Source organism: Mastomys coucha, unplaced genomic scaffold (assembly GCF_008632895.1).
Source record: "Mastomys coucha isolate ucsf_1 unplaced genomic scaffold, UCSF_Mcou_1 pScaffold6, whole genome shotgun sequence".
Lineage (NCBI taxonomy): Eukaryota > Metazoa > Chordata > Mammalia > Rodentia > Muridae > Mastomys > Mastomys coucha.
In genome coordinates, this window is record NW_022196912.1 from 47,309,170 (window position 1) to 47,328,648 (window position 19,479).

Below are 19,479 nucleotides of genomic sequence, written 5' to 3' on the forward strand. Positions count from 1 at the left end.
ACAACTCCCCAACAACAACCCTGCCTCTTAGGGCCCTAGCATTTATATACTCTCTGAAAAGTTCCCAGAATTCCAAATGTCGTACAACTGCAGAAACTATCTGTAGCTGGCAAAATCATGTCCCTGCTAGAGCATGAAGCAAATCATAGTTAGCTGTTGTGGACAATCTGAAGCAGCCACATAGCCCACAGCTGGGATTAAAATGAAAACATATTCTTACAATATTTCTGTATTTTTTAAAGAAACCAAAATTCCAGAATTCTCACTACAGTATTCTCTGGCATATGCATACCTACACAATACACATAAACACAGTTGCATGCACACACATACAAAGAAAAGTAAGTGTAGTAAAAATTAAAAAAAACAAATTAACAATTACAAATGAATTTAGCATTCAAATAACTTTGTGCCATAATGGCTTACTGAGTGTGTTCACCTCTTATTTCTTAGAACCTGAATTTTAAGTTACATGGTATGGTGATTTGAATGAGAACATTAAGCAACAGAACACTAAAACAAAAGTTGGTACCAAGGAGCAGGGTATTGCTGTGTCAAGCCCAACCATACTGCTTTGTGACAGAATGTGAATTTTGGATTAAGAAAGCAGTTTGATACTTAAAGTGGGGCTTAATGGGACATACTTGTAGTAGCAGGGAAGACCATGGTGTTGAGAACAATGTAGACCAGGCTGGCCTAGTTCAAGAGGTTTCAGAGGAAAAGAATATTAGTAAGTGACCTAAAGACCATACTTGTAATATTTTGGCAAGAATGTGGTTACTTTCTGCTATTGTCTTAAGAATCTGCCTGAAGCTAAACTGAAGACTTTTGGATTAATGGCATTGGTAGTAGAGATTTCAAGACAGCCTAATATTGACTCTGTCATATGGTTATCAGTGGTTACTCTTATGCAGATCTATAATGAGGAGGTATCAAGCTGAAGAAGGAAAAATACAAAATGCATAGTTTGAGGAGAAAAGGCGTATCAAGAAGTGTAATGGAGCTAAGACCTGTGCTCAAGGAGATAAAAATTTTAAAGAAAATACTGATGTTACATGGAATAAAGTGAGTAGGTTTCTAACTTGTGAAAAAGAATTAAAGAAAAGCTTAAGCAGTGAAGGAAATCATCAAAACCAGAAAGCTGGTGAAAATGTATTTGAATGAGTGGTCCAAGTTCTAGCCCAGCAAGCAGCAAAACTTGGCAGCCTTGGTCATGTGATTCTGGCATGAGAGTCAAAGATACAAGAAAGGGATTATAGAAAGTCACTGAGGCTTACTTGTGAGATATCTGCTGAGGAACACTGTAGACAGATGGGGTGTAGAACCATTCTAAGGAAGAGAAGTGTGTTCCAGTCAACAAAGCTGACTTTGTTGAGTTGGAGATCTGAGGAGTGCTTTGACATCAAACATAAAGATGCAGAATTTGGAGCTTGCCCTACAGGCTTTCAGTCTTGCTTTGGTCCAGTATTTCCTCACCATGTTCCCTTTCCTCCCTTTTTGAATGGTAAGGTACACTCTGTGCCATTTATGTTGGAAGTATGTGATCTCCTTTTTTATTTTGATTTTACAGGGGGTTACAGTTAAGAGACTGCCTTGGCAGAAGAGACTTAGAACTTTAGACTTTTATATTGCTGAGAGTGTGATAGACTATGGGGACTTTTGAAGTCTTCTCCAGTGCTGCCATGCTTCCTGCCACGATGACAATGAACTAAAACTTTTGAAACTGTAAGTAAGCCCTAGCCCTAGTTAAATGCTTTTTTTTTTTTTTTAATGAGTTGCCACAGCGATGGCATCTCTCCACAGCAATAAGACACATGGCAATAGAAACCAAGGATCATCAGATGACTTTATTATACATTATCCTAGGTTATCTGTATTGGTCTAATGTAATTACAGGAGTTCTTAAGTGTGGAAGGAGGCAGGAAAATTCAGTAAAAGAATGCTTCAAAGGCTTGCTTTATTGTTGGCTAAGATGGAGAGAACCAAGGCCTTTGGGGTAGCCTGGCTTAGCCTGACAAGACTAATTTTGGGCTTCTGACCTTTAAAACTTCAAGATAATGAATTTATGTCTGTTTTGAATCACTAAGTTTGGGGGGTATCTATGACACCAATAGGAAATAAGTGTGCTTATTATAAATCAAAAGTATAATTCAGGTTTTCAGTGCTAATTGCATTAACTTTGCTTTCCAATTTTCTACCTCTAGGAAGATTTATATGGAGGCAATGAAGTCGAAGCTTCAGGGTTCTGGATACAAATATCCCTTTGGGCACTGGAGTTACCAAAAGGCATAAAGGGGATGCCAGATTGCAACCAGGAAATATTTTTGATTAAGTGCCCTAAAAGATGTTAGAAGTATCAGAAATTTTAAAGTTCTAATAATTTGTTGTCATTTCTGTTGTCATGTCTTCATCCATGCTTTATTTTGTTTAGATAATTTTCTGTTGATTTTTGTTGTTTTGAGACAGAGCCTTGCTATGAAGTCCATATTATAAGTTTAGCCCTAATTTTTTTTATCCTCCTAGGTCACCCCCACGATTAGGACTAGAGGTCTGTGCTATGCACTCAGGGTTCAAGTGATAACTATTCAGGTCACCAGTGTGTGTGTGTGTGTGTGTGTGTGTGTGTGTGAGAGAGAGAGAGAGAGAGAGAGAGAGAGAGAGAGAGAGAGAGAGAGAGAGAGAGAGAGAGAGAGAGAGAGAGAGAGAGAGAGAGAGAGAGAGAGAGAGAGTCATTTGGTAGAAAAAAAAGATATGGTTAAGATTTAAGTAGTTAATAAAATACCCCAGAACCAGGCTCTTCCAAAATATTAAATATGTCAATGTGATCTGAAGATAAATACACCAGTGTTCAAAATAGGGGCTGATTAATATTTTAGGATTTGTCAAAATTACACCACATCCTGTCACAATCTTAAGACAATATATTGCTGAAAGATAGGGAATAGGAAAGATACATCTGAACAGAATTTAACTAGGTAAACATTTATTTCATACCTAAACCAAGATGGCATTGTAGAATGGAACAAGACTGGCAGGCAGAGGGCTGCCCATAGTTAGGAACAGTTGCCATAAACTGCCTAGCTCTTTCATTGTAGTGTATTTTTATTATACAGACTAGGGGGTATACATTTCCTACCAGTTTTAATACAGCTCAGTTATATAGCTCAGGCTGGCCTCAAACTAATCCTTTTGTCTCAGTCTTCCAAGTGCTAGGGTTATAGGGGATACTGCCATGTATCTCTAGAATTTTTTCACTTTCACATCTATTCTATAAATTTTAAGGTTCTGTTTTCTTTTTTTAAATAACAGTTTGACACTGGGCATTTAGTTTGACACCAGAAACTGTTTGAAGTTCTTGTGTGTATGGAAGTTCATATATTACCAGGAAGTCTGTGACGTAGTCTTAATCACTTTAAAAACAGAATGATAAAATGGGATTGGAACCCAGGTGGTCACTGTATGTTGTATGTACCTTGTGTCCTACAGATTCCAGAGTATTTGGGGGGCCAATACAGAATATCTAGCAGCTGATTCCATGTTCCAAGTGGTTTGTTCAGTATCATTGCTAACACGGGTGCCTGGGCAATTTTGGAAAATTTCTACCCATCAGATGATGTTTATTTAACTTATCAAAGGTAAACTGTAAGTGTTTGTACAATATTTGATATAGAAAAGAGTCAGACAGTATCTAACACACCCATGATCTCATTTTTTATTTATATATTTACATATGTGAATTAACTACTGATAACATTTTCCTGAAATGTTTGTATTTTCTATATACTGGTTTTGTTGCTCCCTTTTCATTCAGTAGGCTTCTGTGGAAGGTTATTCCAGGAAGCCCTCAACTAAGAAGTGGTGCTCCAGGGATCACTGTGCTCCAGGAAGTTGGCAGCCCTTGGAAGAGACAAATTCTTTGCTAGGTGTTGCTTCTAGGAGAGCAAAGATTTCTGGAGGAGCATTAGATTCTTGGAGAAATCTGCCTAAACCACAAAGACACTAGAGAAAAACCTAAGCTTCAAACACATTTTTTGTTCAAATCTAGGAACAACTTTTTCCCAGTTTATTAGACTTACACATCATACCTTTTATCTGGTACTTGTAGTGTTGCTGTCCTTGTGGTGTACATGACACTAAACACAAGAGACAGACTATGTTTTATTTCTCTTGTACACTCCTATTGTGTGAAGCATAGAACAGTAGGCTGGATACACTGTGTAATGCTAATGACTAATAATAAAATAAAATATAAAACAATGAAAATCAGAGTCTTGGGGGCTGTAATTTTTAAATGAGATCCTCAAATAAAAGGCAAGATACAAACAAAAGCTGGTGGCTTTGTGTATTATGTATGTGTACCCCACCACACACACATGGCTTTGTGTATTACATATTTGTGCACCCCCCCATACATACAGACATATGTTGCTGATGTTGAGGATGTTAGGAAAGACAAAGATATCTATTGTTATTCATTTACTCAAACATGTACTGAGCAGAACTTCAGGACAGGTATGTCACTGTTAGCAACACAGCTTCCTTTTATCTTGTTCTTCCATTCTGAATGAGCTCAATGTCATAATCTAAGATAGCAGTGTTTCAGGAAGCAAGACAGAGGAAGGAGAAAGTGCTTGCCACCATGTGACATTCCCATTTATGCCTATATTCAAAGAAATAGATATCTCAACTTGGATGACATGGACATTTTTGGTCTGACTCTGCCATAAATGGATACCCTATGCATAACAGAGTAAGTTAGCATTTCTGGTCTCTGCACACCAGTAACACCATAGTTTTGACAACCAAGAAGTTTTTAGGTATTGCCAAGTATTTTAGAGCATTCTCCCTCCCACTTAAGCACCACTCACTTGCTGTGTTCAGGAACTGTTAAGTCATTAGTGAGATCATCTCAGGCAATACGCATTGCAATGAAAATAAGGAGCTAGAATATAACATTTTGCACATATGCAAAAGTCCTGTGAGGGAAAAAATGTGACCTGTACCAAGATTAAAATGCTGGTGTGTTTGGCAGGGTAGACGAGCCTGTCGGGAACAGGTAAGAGGCCTGCTGAGGTCCCGAGGTTTCATCTGAAGTGCAATGAAGAATAACTGGAAATCTTTGAACTACAAATGACCAGATGTTTTATTCTTTTCAGTTACGTGGCTATCAAGTGTACATATCTGAGAGGATTAAGAGAAGGTGCAAGGAGACCAAGAGGCTGTCTTAACCATGCGGGATTCAAGAATCAGGACAATAACTATGTCCCTAGAAGTGCTTCTAGTCCCTAAAGTGGTGGGATAAATCACCACAGAAGAAGGTGGACCCTAAGAGATAAAGTAGGAATGCAGTTACAAACACTGGGGTCAAGGATAGAACAGGGCAAGTACCAAGAATGACTCTGGTCAACTCTACTGTGCAGCTCTGAGTAGCATGCTTAGAGACCAGAGCCTCAGGCAAATTACAGGTAGAGAGAAAGAAAGTCTGACAAACTTAGATGATTATGATCAAAAAGGCAAAGGTAACAAACAGCCTGAGACATAAAGTTATTAACTATGAGAAATGATTTAATATAGGGTACCTTAACCATAGGCGACATACAGGATTTGCTAAATACCAGCACAGGAAAGGAAACTGGTAAGAAGAACTCTTTCATACTCTCTGCTTCAAACCTTGGTATATATTGTCAGATCCAAAAGAAACTCCATCTCCCCCAAATTATGGAAGTTAAGACAAAACCCAGCATTTCTGAGGCACTTATAAAGCTGGTTCCCCTCTATCAAAAGAGGCAATTACAGCCAGGTGGTGGTGGCACTCGCCTTTAGTACCAGCACTTGGGAGGCAGAGGCAGGCAGATCTCTGAATTGGAGGCCAGCCTGGTCTAACAGAGTGAGTTCCAGGACAGCCATGGCTACACTGAGAAACTCCATCTCAAAAAAAAAAAAAAAAAAAAACCAAAGGCAAAACCCAAAAGGCATTATTAAAAAAGGAAGCAGTACCCTTGTCACTGGCAGAAGGGACAAAGGACTCTCTGGGGTGCCTATTAGCATACCAAGTGCATGCTGGCCTCCTGGCAGGCTCCCTGAGAGTCCTGGCCAGTTCCAGTATGCTGGCCATATTCAGTCTACTACTTTCTCTTTCTACTCTAGACTCTTCTAGAAGTCTCTGGCTGTTCTCTCCCTCATGTCTACACTAAAAATCTCCTCCCTAACCAAGCCCGCAGCAGTCACATCATCAGTCTACTTACACACATGTGGCATTGTGTAAAGGTTAGCAGACTAAACTGGTTTGTAAAGTTCCCTCCACCCAGGGAACTAGGATGCCTGCACTCTCAGTTCCTAACCTGACTCTACTCTCAGGAAAATTCCTCATTTTTTAATTACAGATCTGTAAAATTGAGAGTTGAGGTCTTAGATTCCCTAACTGTAAACTTTAAAATGCTTTTTTGATGAAACTTTCAGATCCTTGAATTTGTCAAAGAGAATTTTTCGACACTACGTAACTTCGAGAATCATTTAGTTTCTACAGTAACCCTTATGTAAATATTAATAGTCTCAATTTGGAATAAGGAAATGAGTCCCAGAGGCTCTGAATAACTTGTTCAAGTCACATGACTAAACATGCAAGTGGTGGTGCTGGGATTAGCTTTGGGTTCTCACTCTAAGGCTGTGCACTTTCTCTTGAATTTGTTATTCTGACATTAGCAGAGTAGCTCAGTGTCTACATTTACCAAGTCCCTCTCACGTTGACATTTCTAAGTGTAGGGTTTGAGTTGTCATGTGCTCAATTTTCCTCTCATTCAGCACTCCTCCTCCTTGCTACCTCTGGTGGTATGAACCCACATGGTGTATTTGACCCTGGGGAGTGTCTTCCTCATGTATGTTTTCTAGCACTAAATCCTAACTTTTATCTGAAATACAATTAGGCATTACTCATTTTATCCTTTTGCAATGAGAACAATTAAATATACACAGAATTGGCATTAAAATTATAGATAAAAACTAGAGAATAAAAACTCCAATTATTATTTTACATTTTCTTTTATATTTAAGCATTTTAAGATAAGTGGCTTTTCACAGTTAAACACTGAAATAACCTAAATCATATTATTACAATCACTACTTCTACATGAATATTTGCATGAAAACCAGGATTTAACTTTAAGAATATAGAAACATAGTAGAGAGATTTGTAGGATACCAGTGCATGTATATTGAGGTAATACCAGTATAATCAGTAACTTTCACAAATATAAAAAAATACTGTTTTTTGGATGTCGTAAATAAGCTTTGTAAGTGGAGAAATCCACAGTGCAACATAAGTTCAATTCAGTGGCATGACAGTTTTGCAAATGGGCATACATTCTACTAGATGACCTTGAAAAGACAGACTACTGATTAAATATGACTAAACAAATATCAGTAGTTTAGTAGGCACAGAAGCACAGTAACAACACACACTATCAACAGAGCTGTCAGATGTAGAGTAAATTGTAAAATCATCAGGCTTGCAGAGCCCTAAGGCCGCAGTTTTCACTGTGGCTCTTCTCTATGAGCACAGCAGCTAACTGGTTATTTATCCTTATTTCCCTGTGAACTGATACTGAGCACTATTTTCCAACACATCCTTTTTTACCACCACCATCATCTGATTATTACTAAAAACTTATCAAAGCTTTCAAAGCTAATAATGGATTCATGCAACTTCAGATCTAATTTGGGAAGTAAATGCTGGCAAATGAATGTTTCCTTTTATGGGTAAAGAGCCACCATATACCAATGCTATTAGCAATATGTAAATATGGTATTTAACATGCTTATATTTTTCAAAAGAGCTGAAATACATACTTTATATCTGAAACATTATCAAATATTTTGGAAATGTCACTACTATGTAGCCTATGTGGGTCTATAATAGCTAACACAGCTTTTTTTTTTAACTGAACTTTGACAAGGCGTATCACACTCTTCTTTTATAAAGTTAGTTCACAGGTCTTTCTTCTTGTCTTTTTCTAAACGGTTCTGTAAGGAAAAAAAAGCAGATTAAGAAGCAAGTTCATAGATACAAGGACTTGCATAAAAATGGTATTTTACTAGTCACTGGAGAATTAAAATGTGAAAATATGGATTGAGAAAGTTTGAAACTTTAAACACTATAAAACAAAAAATAAAACCAAAAACCATTCAACTGCCGTGGCTAGCTCTCTCTCCTCCTTATCCTTCTTTCTGTTCATCCCGCCCACCTCCTTTTTATTTAGTCCTTTCCAAATCAAAAGTGGCTTCCCCTCTGTTCTGATCATGATGTAAAGATTACTATGAGAATGTAGCTCTAAACAGATGGGAAATGAAATAGAAGTGAGCCTTAGATGAGGAACTGGGTTAAGAAAGCAAATGTTTCTACCAAGGACGAGACCTCAAGGAGTGGGGCTGCAGAACTGGCTTGTCCACAGTCCACTGCCGAGTGGTAGGCTGAGGGTCAATGCTTTTAAACAGCATCAAGTGATCAGTTAGGACAGGAGGAGTATTCTGAACGGCAATATATTACTTCTACTCATTTATACATATTTGACCACTTTACATTTAAATCAAAGTTTTAATGGAAATGCTATTAAATCGGTCTTCAGGGCAGTTTCCTATGTGAAGGGTGATTTCCAAAATGAATTTAAAAATTAGCAAGTGCTGATAGTTTGCCATTAATACCTAGTCAGGGATTTTTCTTTTTTTTTCCCTCTAGATGCCAGCCAGGCCAAATAAGAAAAGCAAAGACTACATGTTCTGAAAGGACTGATTTCTAATATTTATTTAGTGCTGTTAGTAGGGAGGGGCCCCAGCTGGGGAAATCCAAATGGATTTAAAAGCTGCAAAATGAGATTTGATTACGGAAAAGGAACCAGATTTTCTACCACCTTTTTTTCTTTAACATTTAAATAACCATTCATATGTATTTCATTCAAACTATCACAATTATATAAAATTAAGAAAATTAGTAAGGTTTTCCAAGGAACCTTAGGATATAATTAAATTACTAAGATTAATTGACCATAAAAGTAAAATACATGAAGACAAGCTAAATTCAGCTTAATAGTATAGAATGATTTTCTGTTATCTTTTGCTTGGTCAGAGTATGAATATTAGAGTCACTTGTGAAAAGATGGGTCCATAAAATGATTTATTTATTTATTTATTTATTTATTTATTTATTAGTTTTATTTTAAATGCATTGGTGTTTAGCCTGAATGTATGTCTGTGTGAGGGTGTCGGATATTGGAGTTATAGACAGTTGTGAGGTGCCATGTAGGTGCTGGGAATTGAACCCAGGTCCCCTCGAAGAACAGTCAGTGTTCTTAACCACTGAGCCATTTCTCTAGTGCCCATGAAACTACATCTAAATTTTAGTATGTTTCTTAGGTTTTCATAGTGGACAATGGAGCCAGGTGGGTGGGTGGGCAGAAAAAAAATACAACAAATCAACTAAGTATCTTATGGCTATAAAGAGACTTTCTTGTTTACAAACATTTAAGGTTCTTTCTTGAATAGGATCTGGTTTGATGCTGATTAAGGTATCCATCCTCTCTCTCATTTAAGTGATGAAGGAGGTAGGGCAGGATGTAAAATGATTCAGAGATTCCAGGAGCTATTTAACCCTTTAAAGGATACTTCTGGAAGTTAGATTTTCAGGTACTAAGGAAGTACTCAGATAAAACAGCATTAGCAATAGCAGAAAGCCACCGCTGTAGCGTGGCAGAGGCTTGAGAGTGCATACTTAGGGGAGGACCTGCAAATGGAAGCTGCCCATTGGAACTTTGACCAGGGAGAGGGGCTGGAGGCAGGAAGGAAATGTCACCTAAAGCAGAAGACAGGAGAAATCTGGGGCTTTCTCTGTTTCTGTTTTCTTCTAATGCCTCTCACTGGCAAACCTGCCCAGCAGTCAGAAAGCAAGGGTCTGGAAATGTACATTTCTACGTGGGTTGGAGTATGGATAGAAAAAGAACACATCCAAGAATACACAGCTCATGACCAGAAACGGCTGAAGAGCATGGTTAACGGGGAGGTTACTGAGAAAGATGTCCTGACGTTCCTTCCTGGCTTTACATGCTCTTTCTAGTTCAGTAACTTCAGAGCAAATCACAGGAAAAGTTTTGATTCTTAGCACCTTTGTCCACTAACAGAGATGGTAAAATATTTTAATGTACTGAGTTACCATAGGAGTGAATATGACACATATACAAGACCATCAGCCTGGTGCTTTTCCCACAGTGCACTGAGTAAATGTAGTACTTAGAAAATAGAATACAGACAGGGATTAGATTAAGGTTTCCAGGTGTTGTCAAACAAGACTCTACTCAATACAGCATGGCACTTGTTTCATCTAGAATGTACTTTCTTCTCCAAGGAAGCATGGATAACCGCTTTCTTGGGAGGAGTATGCCTGCAAAAGCCTTCCGTATGTTTGCTACCAACAAAGACGGTCCAAGCTCAAAGTCTTTTTTGTTCTGGGGATAGTGAGGAGATGGAGGAAATCCTAACTGCCACACATTCTTTGGGATTAAGGAGTTACCCCTAATGAACTGTTAAAGCTACCATTAGGTATCACCACAATGGAGACATTAAGCAATGGACACTGAACTAAAAGATTGAGGGTATATTCTTTTTTTATTTTCCTTTTTTGTTTGTTTGTTTGTTTTTTTCTTTTCGAGACAGGGTTTCTCTGGGTAGCCCTGGCTGTCCTGGAACTCACTCTGTAGACCAGGTTGGCCTCAAACTCAGAAATCTGCCTGCCTCTGCCTCCCAAGTGCTGGGATTAAAGGTGTGTGCCACCACCGCCCAGCTGAGGGTATATTCTTTGTTTTCCCTTTTTCAGTTTAGGGCCTAAACATTTCTGGTACCCTGAAAACTCTTTCCTCTCAAAATGTGTAGAAAAACATGATGGTTGAGAATACCCTCACCTCACGATAAGAGGGTAAAGTGTACTTAGACAAGAGGCCTTGAAAATACTCCACAGCTGAATACTGAGGATGTCATGCCCTGAGGAAGTCAGTGTCAGGATCTCTACAAATGTAAACATCACGAGTGTCCTGAGACTAGACTACATATCTGGATAGGGAACAGGTCTCTTCACGTTTTTGTTTTTTTTCAAGACAGGGTTTCTCTGTATATCCCTGGCTGTCCTGGAATTCACTCTATAGACCAGGCTGGCCTCAAACTCAGAAATCCGCCTGCCTCTGCCTCCCAAGTGCTGGGATTAAAGGCATGCGCCACTACTGCCCAGCTCTCTTCATGTTTTAGATTGCTTCTTGACTGAGTAACTGAAGGCTGGAGTAGCTGACTGAGGTGAAGCCAATCTGTCAGTAAAACTATAGAGGAAATAATGACGATGAAAGTGGTAGCTCTTCTGTTATTCATTTCTTCCCTCCATCTCTCCCTTCTTCCTTCCCTCCTTCCCTTCTTTTCTTTGAGGCATACCTAAATGCTGGGGTGAAAGGAGTGTGCTACCATGCATTAGCTAACAACTATCTAAATTTCTTGATTGTTTGTGTCAGCTAGGAAAAGTTCCAAGTACCCTGCATTTCATTTAGTTCTCAATACTCCAGTGAGCAAGACTTTCTTATTGTTTCAATGTTATACAATGCAAGATGTGAATTCAGTCAGATGAATGATGTCATGTCAGGATCATAAATCTAGTATTTAGACTGATACAGGGATTCCAAGACTGGTTCCAGAGTGTTTGGGTATAATGCCTACGTGTCACATGCCAGGCTGGCTCAGTATCAGTTTTTTTTTTTAAAGATGTATTTATTATATGTAAATACACTGTAACTGTTTTCAGACACACCAGAAGAGGGCATCCGAACTCATTACGGATGGTTGTGAGCCACCATGTGGTTGCTGGGATTTGAACTCATGATCTTCAGAAGAGCAGTCAGTGCTCTTAACCGGCTGAGCCATCTCTCCAGCCCCTCAGTATCAGTTCTTGCTATGCTTTTCCTCAGTGTACACCTGGCTTTAAGCTCAGGGGACAACACTTGCCTATCATGCACTAGGCCTGGATTTGATCTCTGGCAGCACTGTCCCTGGCCTCACCTCAAAAAAGGGTGACTGGAAAATAAATTCGGGTTGGTGATTATGGTGGTCTGAGTATGTGAGCCAGCATACTCAGTATAAGAGTTGTCTGGGTCAAGGTATCTCTTCACAGCAGCAGTAAAACCCTAACTACGACAGTGATTGACAGCTAAAGAGAAAAAAAGACAGGCCTACCTATGAATGAATGTTTGGAACTGATTCTTGCTAAATTAGAGACAGAGAAGGAAAACCCATGGGTTAGGTTTGATAGCTGTTTTAACAAAGACTTCCCCCCATCTTTAATCATCTTTGTAAGTGTAAATCAGGTATTTGAACTTCATAGTTCTTTGCCCTAAGATGCCAAAAACAAAGACTGGGGTAATGGGATATGAAACTTCAAAGTTTGGTCTTACTTTGGCACAAATATGGCAAACATTCTAGGTGGTGAAACACACATTTTTCCAGAACCAGTTTTTTAACGCTTTTATTTTATAGTTCAATTATTTTCTTTAAAACTAAAGTGGAATGTTTTAAAAACAGCACATTAGTAATTCTTTATATTATGGCTATCTTGCATTTGGCTATAATAGCCCAATCTTTATTCTTCAGGTAAATCTGGCTTCTCTGGTTATTTAAGAAAGCCAGGATTAAACACACTGTTTGCATTTGTGAAGGGCATGTAATACAAATAGTTTACTTAAGTAATTATTATTTCAAAAAACTTTACATACACAAATACATGTCACCAACCTGAAGTTCTGAGTGTTCTTTCAGGAGTCGATCATACTCTTTAGAAAGTCTCTCTGACTGGATCTTCATAGTCATCACGTCATTTTGGGCCTTAAAAAGGGCTAAAAATACCCAAAAGAATTTTATTTTGAAATAATTTCAAAGAATTAGAAAAGACTCAAGACTTAAGTAGAGAACTCCTATACAGTATACACTCAAATAACCGACTGCTAATGCTGTGCTAGATATTGTCACCATATCCTCTACACACATATCTGGTAGGTTTCAAAAGCATGTCTTCTTTCTCTTTACTTCTTCATTGTGTATTTTCTAACGATAGGGCATTCTCTAACATGACCACAGTACAATTACTAAGTTTAAGAAATTTAATATTGGCACATTACTGGAATGCATTTCTCATCTAGTTGCTTAGCTGCTTCAATTCACTGTCTACAATGCTAACAAAGTGGTCACTCCTATGCTTTAAAACTCCCAAAGTGTGTCTTAAGAATAGTGTAAAAAAAAGACACAGAGCTAGCCGGCCTTTCTTGGTGGTTTCAAGGCTGCTGCTCATCTCTCCTCACTGCCCCTCTCTTTGTGCTTCAACTGCAGTGAACAAATGTTGTACCTCCAGATTCTTGGTAATAAGCTGTTTCAGTCAAGTGCCCTAACCCTTTCTCTGCTACTGCTCTGCCTTACTTACTGTCTCCTATTGTATTTGGCTGATTAATATCATTCTTAAAATATCAAGGAACTATCCTCCAAATGTCCAGCAAGCTTACCCCTAGCACAGCACTTATTCCTGGAGGATGACTGTGTCTCACTAGACTGACAGCTACACACTGGACGTGTAGCACACTGCCTACGCCTGCCCCATGGTAGGTGCTTACAGATAGAGAAATGACATGCATAAGTATTTGAAATAGTGTTTCGTGAAAGAAACACTGTTTTGTGGAAAACATAAACTATGCTTTCTTCTGGCTCAGATACTATAATTAGTATTTTACAGCCCAACCTTAATTGGTTTTGCAAGTGCCTTTGAAAATATTTTCTTCCATTTCTTAGCAGTGCTTAGCTTGTAGTATCTTCCACAAATGTACATGTATCATTTGTACATTTGTAAATAATATGATGCATTACTTTATAGTTATCTGATAGAAATCTTTGGTCTCCAAAAGATAAGCACAACTCTATTTTCAATCAAAAAAAAAAAGAAGACATTCAGGATAGCTGAAGGCAAACAAAAATACTGGAAATATTTTGATGGAAATGTACCAGCAAGAAAAATTAAGATTATCTTTGAGTGTCAGAGTACATAAAATAAGGGAGTGCTCTAAAAGCCAGACCAAAGCAGTCTGACAGAATTGAAATCTAGGAGCTAATCAAAGAGCCTTAAATGGCCCCAAGTAGGTAATACAATCAACAAAAAGTAGAGTTAAAGTACAACTTAGAGTATGGTATAATTTCTAATGAGTTTACACTGACATGAATAAACAAGAGGGGAGAACAGATAAGCCTATACAAAATAATTAATAATGTAATGTGGATTCTCTGCTCTCAAGGTGTTAGAATACTTATACTCTCTCAGTGTGGTCTGAAACTGTGTTTCCTTCTGAAGATTACAGTATGCTGAGAGGCCAGGAGCCATGCATTCAGAGTACAGAGACTCAAAAGACACTTTCTCAGCCAGATGATCCAGACCAGCATCAACAGTGACACCACATGTACAGTATGTACTACTGAAATAATCTACTAAGGGCCAGCAAGATGGCTCATTGGGAAAAGAGATTGCTGCCAAGCTTCACAACTGAGTGGAAGGAGAGAATTCACTTTTCAAAGTTTTCCTCTGATCTCCTCACCTGTTTCATGGCATACACACACATATATTAATATTTTTATATTTATTATGTTTGTGTGTATAACGCGGAGGAGGTCACTTATGTGTGATCACTCACATGTGCAACAACTTGTGGGAGTATGTTCTCTCCTTCTACCATGTGGGTCCTAGGGATTGAACTCAGGTCATCAGGCTTGGCAGCAAGTGTCTTTAAGCACTATGTTATATACAGGAGTGGCTAGAAGATACTAGACTGAAAGTACTAAGTAACTGAGAATTTATCATAATGACCAAAATTTCTTTAATGAAATGAATTATTTTAGGGATAGGAATCAAGACAAGGTTTCTTTGTGTAGTCTTGGCTGTCCTGGAACTTTTTTCTGTAGATTAGGGCTAACCTTGAACTCACAGAGATCCACCTGCCTCTGTTTCCCAAGTGCTGGGATTAAAGGCATGTGTCTTTACTGCCCAGCCTGAAATAAATGAATTTTTAAATAAAAAATTTGTGTCATGTTTTCTGAAGTTTTGAATGATATTACAAATGTAGTATCTATTGTATGTACTCCAAGGCATAGATTATTCAAACAATGGATCTCAAGAAATTCCCCCAGGATTCTCCTTAGAGAAACAAGAGCTGAAGGAAGTTCTGTGGGGAGGGGTAAGGCTTGGTTGCCAGGAGGAACTTGCTTGACATTGAACTTATCTCCAAAACATTCACACTTTCCCAGCAGCCTGGAAACTATGTGAAGATGCAACTGAATCTTCAGTCCAGACACCTGGGATGGAGTGATAAAAAGGCACCTCAGAGCTGGGGCAACTGGACTAACCAGCTCATTCCCACCCCTCCAGCTAAAAAAAAAAAAATCTTACTGACCCCTAGACAACAATCCCCAGGACACACATTGTCTTGGGACTCACTCCTGCTAGAATTCTGCTTGTTTCCTACCTCCTAAGTTCTTACTTCTAAGCCTATAATAAACTCCTTTAAAAACAAGGAATTGAGGAGATGGTTCAGTGATTAAGAGTACTTCCTCCTTATCCAGGGGTCCCTGGTTCAATTTTCAGCAGCCAAATGACAGCTAACAACCATTTCGTTATTCTAGTTCCAGGCATCTGATACTCTATTCTGGCCTCTGGAGCCATCAGGCATGCTTGCAGAGCACACATATACATGTAAACAGAATACCTACACACATCAAACAAACAAACAAACAAACTCAGTAATTTCTCTAGAGTGCACGCTTAGTAACTGGGCAGGGATGTAAGATATGGAAGGAAGGCACTCTATCATGTTTCAAAGGAGAGACTTCAAGAGAAGCTTCCTAGAAGTACTGACTTTGGGGCAGAAGGGTGAGCACCAAGCAGTGTATGCTTGCACTTAGAAGATAAAGGAACAGGGTTCTAGGCAGGTGCACGTGCAAAACTGAGCAATGGGGAAAACTAATGAGGTGCCACTGCTGTAAGCACAAGCTATGATAACAAAGGAGAAGTGTAAAACTTAAAGCTGATAAGACTGGAGATGTGCTGATGGTCAGATCACTGCTCACCACATCTTGAACTGCTGCCTGGGTGACAAGGGAGCCAACAGAGTTTTAAATAGTGCAGAGGCATAACCGTGGTTGAGCAAACAAAACGGCCACCGCCAGCAACAACAAAACTTCCCCATTCTTAATAGCAATGTGAGAGGGCTGACTAATGGCAGGGAGACTAAACTGGACATAGTTTAGCAAACTGCTTCCTTGGCAAGGAAAGCCAGCTGTTTTTAAGACAGAGACAAAGCTACATAAAAAAATATACTGTAGAGCAGACATTAATATACAAAAACTGTTTATTCTTTCATGTGAAGGTTTAAAAGATAACCTGTTTCTTTGCATGCATCTTAATGTCCTTACATTAAAGGGGAAATGAATGAGGCCCATAGGAAAAGTGCTTTGAAATTTTGGAGCTGATAAGGATTTATCCATGCTGACAAAATGATTGGTACTCTGCGCCAGGAAATTGATAAGACAGGCTTTCAAATGTTTAAATAAAATAAGCTCCACTGTGTAGACTATATGTGATAGAAACATCAGTAAATAGTCTTAAATTGCTAAGTAATAAAAGTAATTTTGGGGCAGGTAATAGTGATGCATGCCTTTAATCCCAGCACTCAGGAGGCAGAGGCAGGCGGATTTCTGAGTTCAAGGCCAGCCTGGTCTACAGAGTGAGTTCCAGAACAGCCAGGGCTACACAGAGAAACCCTGTCTCAAAAAACAAACAAACAAACAAACAAACAAACAACTTTAGTGTGGTTACTAAGCAAAGAATTCCACTTTTCTTGACAGCCTTATCCTCCCTGCTCAGACATAAACCATAGGCTTGGTCACAAGGCCTTTCATTTTGCTTCACGAACACTCTTGAAGCTGGGGGAAATTATTCCTAGCTCATTTCTGCTTCTCAAATCCTTCCCATCCTGATAACTCAGGTAGAATGATACTCTTTCCTGTAAAAGCCCCATCAGTAGTATTAATAAGAACCAATCATTCCCTCTATTGTGGTACTTCTGTCTTACATTTCTATTGCTGTGATAAAACACCATGACCAGGCTGGTGAGATGGCTCAGCGGGGAAGAGCACCAACTGCTCTTCGGAAGGTCATGAGTTCAAATCCCAGCAACCACATGGTGGCTCACAACCATCCGTAATGAGATCTGACACCCTCTTCTGGTGCATCTGAAGACAACTATAGTGTACTTACATATAATAAATAAATAAATCTTAAAAAAAAAAATCACCATGACCAAGGTTACTTACAATAGAAAGTATTTAAACGGGCCTACAGGTTCTGAGGGTTAGATTCCATGATGGCAAAGCAAAAGCATGGTGGCTCACATTACAATCCACAAAGGAAGCAAAGAGAGCACACTGGGGATGGAGAGAATCTTTTAAAACTTTAAAGCCCTCTCCCAGTGACGCACCTCCTGCAACAAGACCATACCTCCTATTCCTTCCCAAATAATTAGTAAACGGAATGGTCTTGTTTCTGGTGAAAAGAGCCTCACAAGAACGCTGGTTTTTCTTGTAAGCTTCTACTACTAATTAACATTTAAATTTATATATATGCAAATCTTGCATAAATTATAAAGTCAGAAAAAAAGAAAGTTAAAAACAGTACCAGAAATATGCAGATATGCTAGGTGATATGTTTTAGATTCAGCTTTAGGTTATACTTGCTCTTTGTAAAAGCAAACACTCTTAAAAGCTCAATAGCTCTAGTCTTGTTTTTAGTTTCCTAATAGGATAATAAAAAGACCATGCTGATTATCTTTTCAAATCAATTCTGCAGTCATGAACTTTTATCATTCCATACCAATAGGTTCAGCAGATGGTCTGCATAAGCAGCCATACAGTAATGCAAAGTCATTTTACTGGCTCATGTCCTCTCCTTCCCTCCAGTGTTCCACCCAAGAGAGTTCAACATTTAAGATTTGAGAGTTAAGAGATAGATCAAACATGCCAGGTCCTGCCCTAATGACTGCTGGAAGCATCTTTTTGAAGTCAAGAATATTATTTAATTAACCACCTGCTGAATTTAAGATTTGGAGAAAGAGAAGTCACTGTGAAGTTTTCTCTCATAAAAAAAAATATTTAAAGGTCAAAAGGACAACAATGAAGTTCATTCCCATAGTCATGCTTACTTAATTACATTATCTGGAGCTACATAACAGAAATTCTAGTTTAGTCTCCTACCTAATTTTATAGAGATCTCGAAAACTGTTTTTTTTTTTTTTTTTTTTTTTTTTTTGAGACAGGGTTTCTCTGTGTAGCCCTGGCTGTCCTAGAACTCACTCTGTAGACCAGGCTGGCCTCGAACTCAGAAATCCGCCTGCCTCTGCCTCCCAAGCGCTGGGATTAAAGGCGTGCGCCACCACTGCCCAGCGTTTTTTTTTTTTCTAAGATTTTTCTTTTATTTCTTTATTTTTTATATATATGATGAGTACACTGTAGCTGTCTTCAGACATACCAGAAGAGGGTATCAGATCCCATTACAGATGGTTGTGAGCCACCATGTGGTTGCTGGAAATTGAACTCAGGACCTCTAGAAGAACAGTCAATGCTCTTAACCACTGAGCTATCTCTCTAGCCCGAGAAAACTGTTTTCTAAAAAGATTTACCAACTTGACCAAGACTATCCTGTACTTCCCCACAGATTTCAAACAACTTTCTAATAGTGAAAATCTACTTTCTAGGTGAAGTTAGAAATTGATCAAATATTCCAAGCCAAAATTGGCTGTCTTACCAGGGTCTTTGAAAAGGAATAATAATAATAATAATAATAATAATAATAATAATAACAATAATAATAGTAACATCCCACAAAACTGTTAACTAACTTTTCATTGTATATAAGTAAATTACTACAGAAAATAAGTTAAAAACAGACATCCAATATATATACCAAAGGTAATTATTATGTATTAATCATTGTGTATTTTTTCCTAAGCATCTTTTTTAACTTTTACATACATTTATTTATTTTTATTTTGTGTGTATTGGTGTTTTGCCTGCATGTGTGGCATGTATGTCTGTGTGAGGATGTTGGAGCCTGTGGAAGTAGATAGAGCTGCAGACTGTTGTGAGCTGCCATGTGGGTACTGGGAACTGAACCCAGGGCCTCCTGAAGAGCAATCAGTGCTCTTAACCGCTGAGCCATATCTCCAACTCTTTTCTAAGTATCTTAAGACAAGTTGTCCAGTTTAATTTTTCTGTAACTCTCTCTGCAATAAAAAATAAGTTTCTATAAGGTGATATATTCATTATAAAAACATTTATCATAAAGGTTTTTAATAAATGTGCATACCTAGTTAGAAAGTACAA

General features: G+C 38.4%; 1 protein-coding gene across 2 annotated transcripts in view; it reads right to left on the reverse strand.

Moving 5' to 3' along the window:
* Window positions 1-7,019: 7,019 nt before the first annotated feature.
* Window positions 7,020-19,479, reverse strand: part of Bcap29 (B cell receptor associated protein 29) — a 42,448-nt gene continuing 29,988 nt past the window's right edge. For both annotated transcript variants that reach the window (XM_031357467.1, XM_031357468.1), the window contains exons 7-8: window positions 12,808-12,908; window positions 7,020-8,019 (exon numbers count right to left, since the gene is read on the reverse strand). In XM_031357467.1, coding sequence (XP_031213327.1) covers window positions 7,984-8,019; window positions 12,808-12,908 — 137 coding nt within the window. In that variant the 3' untranslated portion in view covers window positions 7,020-7,983. The remainder of the gene's footprint in view (window positions 8,020-12,807; window positions 12,909-19,479) is intronic.